The sequence below is a fragment of the Emericellopsis cladophorae genome (assembly GCF_022114955.1).
Source record: "Emericellopsis cladophorae strain MUM 19.33 chromosome Unknown NODE_10_length_638493_cov_120_236322, whole genome shotgun sequence".
Taxonomy (NCBI): Eukaryota; Fungi; Ascomycota; class Sordariomycetes; order Hypocreales; family Bionectriaceae; genus Emericellopsis; species Emericellopsis cladophorae.
In genome coordinates, this window is record NW_026250935.1 from 195550 (window position 1) to 207152 (window position 11603).

The 11603-nt window shown below is 58.3% G+C and overlaps 5 protein-coding genes across 5 annotated transcripts; 1 reads left to right on the plus strand and 4 right to left on the minus strand.

Moving 5' to 3' along the window:
* Positions 1-13: 13 nt before the first annotated feature.
* Positions 14-1099, minus strand: J7T54_002074 (uncharacterized protein; the record flags this gene model as incomplete). Its single annotated transcript, XM_051504676.1, has 1 exon — positions 14-1099. The coding sequence occupies one exon, from the start codon at positions 1097-1099 to the stop codon at positions 14-16; it is 1086 nt and encodes a 361-aa protein (XP_051363771.1).
* Positions 1100-1799: 700 nt separating this feature from the next.
* On the minus strand, positions 1800-3487 carry J7T54_002075 (uncharacterized protein; the record flags this gene model as incomplete). The annotated part of the gene is made up of 2 exons (XM_051504677.1): positions 1800-3037; positions 3091-3487. The coding sequence occupies 2 exons, from the start codon at positions 3485-3487 to the stop codon at positions 1800-1802; spliced, it is 1635 nt and encodes a 544-aa protein (XP_051363772.1).
* Positions 3488-3712: 225 nt separating this feature from the next.
* J7T54_002076 (Urease accessory protein-like protein) lies at positions 3713-4702 on the minus strand (the record flags this gene model as incomplete). Its single annotated transcript, XM_051504678.1, has 1 exon — positions 3713-4702. The coding sequence occupies one exon, from the start codon at positions 4700-4702 to the stop codon at positions 3713-3715; it is 990 nt and encodes a 329-aa protein (XP_051363773.1).
* Positions 4703-5227: 525 nt separating this feature from the next.
* Positions 5228-8879, plus strand: J7T54_002077 (Cohesin subunit-like protein; the record flags this gene model as incomplete). Its single annotated transcript, XM_051504679.1, has 3 exons — positions 5228-5678; positions 5732-5940; positions 5994-8879. The coding sequence occupies 3 exons, from the start codon at positions 5228-5230 to the stop codon at positions 8877-8879; spliced, it is 3546 nt and encodes a 1181-aa protein (XP_051363774.1).
* A 492-nt stretch (positions 8880-9371) lies between these two features.
* Positions 9372-11513, minus strand: J7T54_002078 (uncharacterized protein; the record flags this gene model as incomplete). The annotated part of the gene is made up of 2 exons (XM_051504680.1): positions 9372-11060; positions 11295-11513. The coding sequence occupies 2 exons, from the start codon at positions 11511-11513 to the stop codon at positions 9372-9374; spliced, it is 1908 nt and encodes a 635-aa protein (XP_051363775.1).
* Positions 11514-11603: the final 90 nt, after the last annotated feature.

Here is an 11603-nt window from a genome sequence, read left to right on the forward strand (position 1 = left end):
ATTTCATAACCGTCTAAAAGTCCTCGACCGTAGTACCAGCGCCCTCCTTCTGGGCCAGCTCCAGCAGCGACGATCCGACGGCAATGTCCATGATGCCAATGCCCACGCTCTTGTACACCACGAGCCCCCCCTTCAACCACGTATCCAGCTCAGCCTCGGTGCCTTTCTCCTGCGTGTATAGAATCTCCCCCACCTCCCGCATCTTGTCACCCTCGATACCGGCCTTGGCCAGCTCCCCTGCCTCGGCCAGGCACCCATCGCGCGTGTCCACCGCCACCTGTGCGCCCAGCACACCCTGGGCCAACTCGGACCCGGCGTCGACAACTTTGCGCAGATAGTCGGGGTCAATCTCCTGCATGTCCAGCCGATACGACCCGATCATGGAGATGAACCTCGTCTTGCGCCTCGCCTGCTCCGTTAGCAGCCACGAGGCAGGAAACAGGGGTGCCGTCGAGGGCGTCGTGCAGAACAGTACGTCAGCCGCCGTGACGACGTCCTCCAACGACTCCTTCTCCGCGTCAAAGATGCGGATCTTGTCCGTCGACGCGCCGCTCTGCTTCACGCTCTGCAGCAGATGCTCCGCCCGCTCCCGGGAGCGGTTCACGATGATAATCTCCCGGATGGCGTCGCCCTTGAGGACGAGCGCGAGTAGAATATGCCACAGGGCCTGCTTGCCGGCGCCAAAGACGACGATGCTGTCCGTGACCTCGCGGAAGCGGTAGAGCAGCATGATGCCCAGGGCGGTGCGAAAGGCCGTCAGGCCGGCGGCGTTGAGGACGCCGACCGCGCGCCCAGCCTCGTCGCAGAGCGTGAGCACGCTGTTGAGCCCCGCGGCCGTCTTGGAGGTCTGCCTGTCGGCGGGCGTGACGCCGACCATCTTGGTGCCAATGTGCGACGTGGTGGACGAGGGCATGAAGAGGCTGACCTGGCCATCGCGGTTGACGACGGCGCGATGGGGCTGGTGGGCCTTTTCGGCGCCGTCGAGGGCGTAGGTTGTCAGCGCGGACCCGAGGCTGGCGAGGATGGGCTGGAGGGTGGGCGCCGTTAGGGACGTAAGGAGGCGTGTGACCGTGCGGTCTGTGAGCACGGTGAGCGACATGGTGGTGGTGGTAGTGGTGGTAGTGGTGGTGGTGATGATTGGCTGCGCTGGAGTGACGCAAGCTTGATGGCAAGATTGACCGCCAATCTGGAGGTCTGGTATGGTAGATAGATAGGGAGATAGGGAGATAGGGAGATAGGGAGATAGGGAGATAGGGAGATAGGGAGATAGGGAGATGTAGGATGGCTGGCGGGAAGTCTGGCGATCTTGATAACAATCGAGGATCGCCCCCCCCGAGTTCGGCCCCGCCCCTCGTGTCTGAAACTCGTGTCTGATAGTCCGACACCAACGCTGACGGACCGTAACCGAAGACGGTTGCGTTGTCCGTACAGTCAGAAGGACGGTGGATTAATTAAACGCTTTGGACGTACCGATTGCTATGTTGCGCACGTGACACGAGACAGCCTAAGCAATATCATGGCTGGGTGAGCCCAGGTCATGGTAGCATTCCCTGGCCTGGTTCCATGTCCAGTCCCGCCTGTAGGAATTTGAAAAGTCAATAGTCTCGCTCTCTGACCCTGCATGTTCAGGGACAAGTCATGGATAGAGCCCGAAAGAGACATGAGATTTCAAGGGGGCCATTGCCTCAAGAGTGTCAACGTAGTAGTACACTATGCTAGGTCTTTGAAAGCACCGACGTCTCTGAGAGGACCAAGCACTGCCAACGGCTCTGCACATATCATTATCATTCGTCATGCTGCTATGCCGCGTCGCCATCCGCACTCTGGTTGACGACCAGCTCTTCCGGGGCCACGTCCCACTCCTCCTCCTCGCCCCAGACCGGTGCCAGGACAAAGCGTCCCATGATCTTGCCCATGCCGATACCATCGCCCCCGACGGCGCCCGTCGCGGCCTTTTCGTCATTCTCCTCCACAATGACGGCCGTCGTCGTGAAGTTCATGCCGGTCGCAGGGCTCATCTCTAAGACGCGCCCACCCCAGTCCAGCTCGACCTTGCCCGATTTCCGCACCACCATCTTGCCCACCATGCCACCCTGCGTCAGCAACGACGACATGAAGCCGTTCTCCTCTTCCGGGTCGTCTCCCTCGTCGCTTCTCTGCTCGGCCTCGTCCGCGTCGTCGTTGGCCCCAGTCAGGTCGACCTGCGCAGGATCCGCGGCCGGCACGTCGGACATGGAGATCTCGTTGGACTCAGGCTTCACCCTGCCCTCTGCCTGCGGCTGCGGTCCCGGTTTTAGCGGCGGTAGTAGAGGCGGGAACTGGAACAGATACATGCGGCCGTCCTTATCCGCCGGGTTCTCCGTCTGCGCCCCGCCGTCCATGGTGACAGCCCCGAGCTCGCCCGCCAGCAGATCAAGGTCCGACTGGATGACCCGTTCTTCGGGGTCCTGAGGCGGCTTCTTGACCTTGATCTCGACCTTTGGCTTCTCCTTCTTGACCGCGCCCTTGACCTTTTGCTTGACTTTCTCGTCCAGGTCCATGGCGTCCTCATCCTCGGCTTCTTTCTTAACGATGCCTTGCATGCTGTCGGCCTTTTCTTCGTCCCCCGTCGTCTCCTCCGTCGTCGAGGGCTTGTCTTGGTCGGTGTCGTCATCCACCCATAGGCTCTCCTCCTCCTCGGGTGCCACAGCCACGGCCTCGCCCGCGTTCTCTGCGGCCTCGAGCTCGGCTGTTGTCGCCACCACGACCTCTGTCTCCTTGTGTTTCTTGCGGAAGATACCCATGGGCATGGCGTCCATTTTCTTGCCGATCACCTCCATCATCTCTTCGTCTGCACTGTCGATTTCCTGGTCCGGCTGTGGGTTGTGCAGCTTGTCGGCATTGATTCGCTTGTCCCAGGGCGCTGAGGTGCCTTCGCGGAAGCCTGCCTGTCCTCTGCTTCGTGAGGGCCCGCCTCCTGATGCGTAGCTGGAAGCGAAGCCGCCTCCGCCTCCGCCACCTCCACCACCGCCTCCGCCCCAGCCGCCGCCAGATCTCGCTGCCAACACGGTTAGTGTGCGTAGTTGTAAGCCCATGCACAGGAAAACCTACAGTCACCGCCCGAGAACAGGCCTGAGGAAGAAGTCACGCCCATCCGGTTGCCCCGTGACCCCATTGTATCGCCTCGCGTCTTCTTGCTCCGGCCTCGTGCCCGTCCTCGCGCCTTCTTCTCCTCGGCTGCGCGAGCAGAGGCCTTCTTCTCCTCCTCCCGCGCCATGGTGTCTCGCTCCGACTCATCTCGCCTAATGTTCTTGGGTCGGAAGCGTCCGGTTGTGGGCGCCGATGCGCCGCGTCCTCCGCGTGTTGTGCTCGGTGTCCGGCCAAGTGCGCTCGGTGTGGTGCGACCTGGGGTGGGCGTCGACGCACCAGGTGTCGCTCGTGGTGTCGCGTCGCGCGATGCGGCTGCGCCCGCGCGGCCACGCGCCGTGCCTCTTGAGCCTCTATTCATTGCGATGGCTCGAGTGGCAAGCGGAGGATCAAGGGGAGGTGATTGCTGAGGAGAGTGTGAGCGGGACGTTGGAATGACCCAAGTTCTCCAACTGGGATCTCGAACTTTTTTGGATTTAGTGGTGGGGTCCGAAGCCGCCTTTGGGGCGCCCCACCACACTGTACACTATGTACGCTGACATGAAAGACAAGGAGAACAGTAATGAATCAAGCAAATTATACGCAGCTACTTGACGCACATGAGTGCTTCCTCGCCAAAGTGCTCTTCTACACTGCCTTCTTTCGAGAGCATCGCTCCAACCCACTCTCGCCCGCCTTCTACCGTCCTGGCACCGAGCTTGACTATGACGCAGCTTCGAACTTGGGCCGCTGACCATAGTATCCCCTGCTCCCTCTCCATCCTGATCCTCCGTGCTCGCCATCGTTCCAGCTCAGACAGTTGGCTGTCTTCTTTCGCTTGATCCTCAATGGTACGAAAGTCGCGCGCACCTAGCCTTGGCAAAGCGGCAAACTCTGTCGTGAAAAAGTCCGCCAAGCGCTGCACCTTTGGTCCGCGCAGAATGAGAGTGCCAAAGACGGCCATTTGATGCATGGCGTCTCTCAAGGACCGGCCCAGGACGACACTGTCCGGGCTCGACAGGAGAACGGTATCTCTCACGAGGAGTCTTGGCTTCGCGTCTGGACTGTGACCAGCCAGCCACACCTCATTGCAGCCTTTCCAGGAGACGAAACTCCAGTTTTCTCCACGAGCCGTCCGTCCCTGCGTGACCCAGTCTAGGAAGCACAATGTCGACGTAGGCGTTACTGTGAATATCTGCTTCTGGATGTAGACGCTGTCCGCAAAGGGTTGGACGGGATCTGGCAGGAGACACAGGGAGGCATCATCTTGGATCCGAACGTTGAGGTTCTGGCTCGTGACAATGTCTGGCGATGCTGACTTGAAGATCTTCGTATGGCCTTGGGTGACCACACTCAGGAGGGCGGCAGCCCGCACATCGACGTCGAGGTTGATGTGGTCTCCTCCCACGAGACCTCCTCCGTAAGAGAGAAGAAAGACCAGCACGCTTTTCTGGTGCACGGATGGCGTCGGTGAAATCAGCTTCAGTGGATACTGATATGTAATGGTCTCAAGCCCATTGCCGCCCGAAGGCAGTGGGCTGACGACAATGTGTCCCTCGCCGACCTTGGAGATGGATGTAGGAAATGGTGAGCCCATGCTGGAGGACAATGGTCCAGTGATGGGTGTGGAAATCGGCTCTGCTTTCGCAACTGATCACTTGCTTTCAAGTCAACCCTCGGCGGAAGACTGCCATACACCCGTCTCGAGACAATTGAGTCCCGAGACTCGATTGTCACTTCTTGGACGCGGCATTGGGTCTGGAAATATGCGATGAACGAGCGTGCCAGTGTTCGTAGTGGAGCAGAAGTGGAAGAGAGCTTATCGCGATACGGATAGAGGCAGCCTGCCAGCGACCACGTGCACTGATTGGACAGAGTATCCGACGCTGGCCCGACGGGCAGCTGGGCCCTGGCCAGGGACACGCACCGTTAACTACAGGGGACCGGAGGCGACCGCCAAAATAAACCCACTTGGGCAAGTGGCACCATCAACGCGCCTGCCGTGCGAAGTGTCCCGCTCCACTCATTCAAGTCTCGGGTGCCACCGTGAGAAGTTGAGCTCCTCACCAATCGCGCAAAGATCAGGATCTCTTTCTCCCGTTCTCGGGTCCAGCATCTGCAGATGCCGTCGGAGCGCCAGCCTCTGCGACAGATCATGGACAACAACGCAGCAACCTCTAGTGCCGATCCTGACGCTGCGGCGCGTCGTCGTCGCTCGGGACGCGTCTCCAGGGTTCCCGACAAGTTCGCGCCAGAACCATCCAACGCGCAGGCCTCGAAGCGCAAACGCGACGACGACGCCGAGGATGATGAGAATGACGTCCCCGAGCTCGACGAAGAGGACAGCGACGAATCGAGTGACGGAGACGGTGATGCGTCGGACCAAGATCACGAGCCCGCCTCATCCCGCAGGGCGCGAAAGGCGCAGCCATCGCGCTCCAGAAAGCCCGCGGTCAAGAAGCCCAAGACCAATGGCGCTCACACCTCTGGCGCAAATCGCGCAATCACACTCCCTCGGATGCCGAAAAGGTCCGCGCGACTCGATACGGGCGACAAGACCACCGGGCTATACGGTACAGTCAAGCGCGTTTTCCACGCAGAAACTGGGTTCGCTGACCTTGCTTAGCTGAAATATTCGGATCCGGCGACACGGGCGGAATGGTAGCTCAGCAATGGCTCGAGAGATACCGCCAGGACCGCAATGAAGCGCTGCTGGGCCTCATCAACTGCATTCTCCAATGCATCGGCTGCGAGCATGAAGTGACCATCGATGACGTCCAAGATCCGGACAATATTCCGAACAGACTGACAGACTTGCAAGATGCTTACCTGGAGGTACGAGGTTGTCCATGTTGGAGTCTGAGGGGCCCCCTGCTAACGCTCTCCAGCAACAAGAAGTGGACTATCCGTTGATATCCAAGGCCAGGACGACCAGGACGTTTCGCGAGTTGCTCGTGGGATTCTTCAAGGTTCTCGTTGATGTCCTGCACGAATCCGAGGTTCTCTACAAGGACCCGGAACTTATGGACAACCTGCACGCCTGGCTCTCGAGTATGTCCTCATCCTCACTGCGAGCCTTCCGCCACACGGGCACCACCGTCGCCCTCGCAGTGACATCCGGCCTCGTCGCCGTGGCGCACACCCTCGACTACCGCATCACCACGATCGAGCAGCAGCTGCAAGCGTCCAAGCGCTCCACGGCCAAGGCCAAGTCATTCGAGATCGGACTCAACCTGAACGAGGCCACCGAATATCGCGGATTCTGTAGTGACACGATCCAGTCTTTCTTCGACACAGTCTTTGTGCATCGCTATCGCGACACCGACCCAGTCATTCGCACAGAGTGCGTGGAGGCCCTGGGCAACTGGATCTGGGACCTGCCCACTACGTTCATGGAGCCGTCATATCTCCGTTATTTGGGCTGGATGCTTTCCGACACCAACCTCACCACACGCCAAGAGGTGCTGAAACAACTCGGGCGCGTGCTCAAAAGGGATGCTGCGCAGCTCGGTCACTTTGTCGACCGATTCCGAGAGCGTATCGTGGAAATGGCCACGAGCGACAAGGATGTAGCCCCAAGGGTTGCGTCCATCTCCGTCGTCGACGCTCTGCGAGAGGCAGCCTTGCTGGAGCCGGCCGAGATTGACCGCATCGGCGAACTCATCTTCGACAGCGAGCCCAGGGTCCGCAGGGCCGTCGTGGGGTTCTTTGTTGCTTGCATCGAGGAGGCACACGAGGGAAAAGTCGACGAGCTTGGAGGCAGCGAAGTGCTGGACGAGTATGATCACGTCGAGGAAGACGACTACGAGTCTCCCAGGAGAGAGTGGGTCAGCATCAAGTGCCTCGCCGAGACTCTGTCTGCCTACGACGCCCAAATTGAGGATCGCCAACAGGACGACCATCCTATCCGCCTAGCTGTCGCAGTGGACCTGCTGGGTGCAGACCCTCCAGAAACCCGCGTCTCCCTCGCAGCCCAAGTCCTCTACGACAAGGTTGACGAGGTGAGAGACTGGCAGCTGTTGGCTGGCTATCTGATGCACGACCATACGACAAGCAAAAAGTCGGCCTCCAGATCCAAAGCCGCGTCGCACGAGAATGCTTTCAAGAAAGCTGTCGCCCCAGAACCCGCCGAAGAGGCCATCCTCCTCAAAGTGTTGGTAGCAGCTATCAAGACGGACCTAGAGCATACAGCAGAGCTTGATAAGGGCAAACGACGCGGGCAGCGCATGGAGGCGCCTGCGGCCCAGGAAAGGATTGCCGAAGCACTGCTCAACATCATCCCTCGGCTTCTGAACAAGTTTGGCGCCGATCCCGAACCTGCGAGCACGGTGCTGCATCTGGAACACTACCTGAACATCTCCATGTCGCGCCAGCTCAGGTCGGGCGGTACAAAGTATGCCAAGCTGCTCGACGAGATGTGCACGCAATTCACTCGACACAATGATCCCAGCGTCGTGTCCAGGACAGTGCATGCGCTGCTGCATGCGCGACAGCACGAGGACTCGGAGGAGCTCGTGGACGAGCGACTTGACAACCTCTGGGATACCTGCGTTGCGTCGTTACGCAGCATCAATGCCAAGTGCGAGCTGAGCAAACGAGGCAACCTGGACGCAGACTCCCTGCAAAGCCTGTCCACCGTCATCATGAAGATCAGCCGCCTCGCCGGTATCGCCAGCTGTGTCGACGTTCTCGATGCTCAGACCGATGCCGAGGACCCTGATACATCTGTGCTCAACATTCTGCTCGAGACTATCAATCGCGGGAAGTACGATCCTCAGGATAATGAGGAGATTGACGATCTCGAGGACGAGGTCGTCTCGTATGCCTTGAAGGCCTGCGGTTTCTACTTCATGTGGAGAGTCCAGCAACTGGTCAAGCTCCTCGGCGATGGAAACTACCCGTCCATGTCAGACGTCAATCTTCTCTCTTCCCTGCGGCAGAAGTATCGCCGCCACACCATCGTCACCTTCTCTTCGCGAGCGGCAGTCGATGAGCTCCGGATCTTCGCCACAGGCTGTCTCTGTGAGCTTCATGTCTTCTTTTCGAGCCTTCGCGAGCACATCAGCAAACGTCGCTCGACTGCAGCCAGCGATGCACAGCGCGATGTGCTTGACCAGCTTGAGCTCCTCGCACCCGAGATTGAACCCACGCTTGTGCCCGAGATCTTCTCGATCTTTGAGGGAGCCGAGAAGGCATTCGCCAAGCGAAGCAAACGCGTCCACCTCAACGCACCAGCTGAGGACGAAGAGCCCATCAACGACGAGGAAGAAGAGGACGACGACGACGACGAAGACGAAGCCGGCCTGAGCGAGCACGCACGACTGGCCCGCCAATTGCAGGCTGAGAAGGCACTCTGTCGACTCACAGCATTCCTGGTTGTGTGCATCAACCTCAAGCTCCTCGATAGCTCGGGGGCTTACAAAGGCCGGCTCCGGAAGCGCCTGCTGCGCAACCGCAACAAGCTTGGCAAGAACTTTAGTGATGTCGTTGCCCATCTCGACAAGAAGAACGCCCTTCCTCGCGCGGCCCAGTCTGCCAAGAAATCCACGACTACGGCCCAGGAGAGTGAGCAGCAGCCCGCCAGAGAACCCGAGCCCATTGATGATGACGACGAGGACGAAGAACAGGCAGCCCATAACGACGACCCCTTTGCCTCGGGCGACGAGCGGGACAGGGAGGCTGGGCTGGACTTTGACCCCATCGACGATGAGCCCGACGAGGCCGCGCCGCCTCAGCGGAATAACGATGTAGATGATGATATTCTCGGCGATTGATGATGACAAAAACTATACCTTTTGCTCTTGGATCTGCGTTGGCTGCTTGCTCGACGTGGCGGCAGGCGAAGAAAGAAAGAAGCCTGTCAGTTCAATTTGGGTTGGCAGTCTGGTGTACATAGCTGGGTGCAGTTGGTGTCTTTGGAACGACTGGCGTTGCAGGAAAGTCTCGGTGCTGTCACCCGTACTCAGCTATCAATGTTATTACGTACTATTGTGCTCGCGTAGTCTGCCAATGTCGTACTTGAAGTAATTGAAAGAGGGCGACTAATCCCCAGCCAGCCCAATGCATCTGAAAGTCGCTACTGCATGCAAGGTTTAAATACCAAGGAGACATCTCCGACAGAGTGTTCTGGTGGATTGTGATACGCCTTGTTTGCACAACCTCCCACGTGCCATGTCCTTGGCCTTTACTTATATACACATGGATATCAACTTATACATATAAAAGTCGCTCGATCATCACTCTATACCTCCAGGACCAAGCCCAGCTCAGATCGGAAGCGTCAGTCGTGTACCGTACAGGCCAAACATGCGCTCCCAACGGAAGTCATCGCCTGCATTGCATTTGTCGGGGTCGTCGTCGCGAACCTTGACACCGTACTGCTTGACACAGCAGTTGAATGGCTTGTTGTCGAGTTGAACAGCAGCTTTCTCGGCTTGGTTATCAGCGTCCGAACTGTCAGGGGGTGGCGCGTCAGCCAGCGTCCGCGGCCGTTCTCGTTGAGCCGCGAGGGCTGGCTCTTTGGTTTGGGGGAGGTTGCCCCATAGCACGGCCATGGCTTCCTGCAGGGCTTTCAGGTCATCTGCCTCGCGATACAGGTTGGAGGCATCGAGGTTGATGAGGCACTGTACGGCCTTGTTGTCCACGAACACCCAGACCTGCTCCCGAGAGTCTCCGGCAGCTGTCATGCTCGCGTCTTCCAGCAAGAGCGAGAATCGCCATTCCCACTCATAGGGCGCGGCATGGGCCCCAAATTCCATGTCCGTGTCGGAGCCTTCCTCGTCCGACTCCTCATTGTCTGAAAGCATGTCAAACTGGGCCAATTTCTTCGGCCGAGCAAACTTGCGCATGTCGTGCGGGTAGTAGTCTACGACGCGGACGTCGAGGCGGTGATTCCGGCAGACAAATGGCAGGGTGAGGTCTACCATTTGGTCGCCGACGTCCGTCCGGATGATGTGTTTTTTAAGGATACTGGCTACCGTGCTTGGTGGCTCCGAGGAGTGCTCGCATTTTACTGTTTTCTTGTTGGCAAGCGCGTAGTGGCAATCAGCGACGGGCAGCCTACCTAATGTGTTCAAATCGAAAGTTGGCAGCGAAGGCTCCTCCTCCTTGACCTCCAGCGTCCTGCTCTCGTCCTGATGAATGGGTTGGACTCCGCGCCCATTGCCGCCGTTTGCGGGAGCCTGTGCAGCGACCTCTGCTTCTTGCTTCTTCATTCGTCTTTTCCGACGCCGGGCTTTTGCGTTTTCTGTAGTGGGACCATTCCCAGTAGCTGGCGCGGCCTTGCGTTTCTGGCCTGCTTGCGCTGCCTGCGCGATCAAGTCGTCGGAGCCCTTTCTCTGTTTCTCGTAGTCGCGGTTCCGCCTCAGGGCGTCTCTCAGCCGTTGGTCAGTATTTGGATTCAGCTCTTTTCGTCGAAGCTCGTCGAGGTCAATTTGCGAAATGCCGATTTTGGACCCACGAGCGCGATCTTCGCGGAGAAACCCCTCTAGATTCGCCTGGTTGTTGCCGTACTTGATCTGCACATTCTTCATGGATACCCAGGCGTTTCTATCGATGTTTTCTTCGCGAATCGCAGATGCATGTGGCTCAAAACAGGTGACTTGGAGGCTGCGCTGACCTGGTATAGCGTCTGGCGCGGTCGCAATGTTGTCTCTGTTGATGAATTTGGAGCAGTACCCATAGGGGTCCCCGTCAGGGTTTCCCTGGGGGTCGGCGAGGCCGTTGCTCGATCGCTCCGGGAATCGGTAGAATGCAGGGTTCTCCGTGTAATCCGTCACCCACAGCGTGACCTTGTCCCCCTGGTCGTATGGTTTGCGCGCTACCTTGACGATGAGATCGTAGAATCTACCAGGCTCGACGTTTTGCAGCACACGAAACTTGTCCACGAAGGTCGCCGACTGTGCGACCATTGTCTGGAACTCCTCGACAGTGGGGATGCGATGCTGATTCACGTTCTGTAAAAGCCACGCTGCGTGTGCACATTCGGGAGGCGATGGTGACCATTGGTCCTCAGTGGCCACCGGTCGTGAAGCTGCAAATGGGTTTTGAGGGTCCTCTCGAAGCTTCGCTGCATCGAACAAACAAAACTTGGTGCTATAGGTGGACAGAACCGATATGGGGCCGCCACGGTGCGATTGTGTCTTTGGGCTTCAGCTTGGCCATGGACATGGGCACCCGTCCTTGCTCACCTTTACACTCCGGAGTGCGACCACATCACCGCATTTGAACTCTGGATGGCCATCCTTATTAGGGCGGAAGAGGCAGAATTCAAGAGAGTCGACTTCGTTCAATCCATCGACGGTAGTGTCGATGAGTTTACAAGTGGACTTTGAATCTGCAAATGTCAGCCACTCGTCTTCGACAGGAATCGATGAGGAAGACATCTCGCCTTTGCCTCCTGTGACCATTGGTGTCTTAGAATCGACAATAACCCCCATGACATTGGTCATTTCGCCGTAGCTACCGTCGAGTATAGCCCGGATTGCTTTAAAGCCACC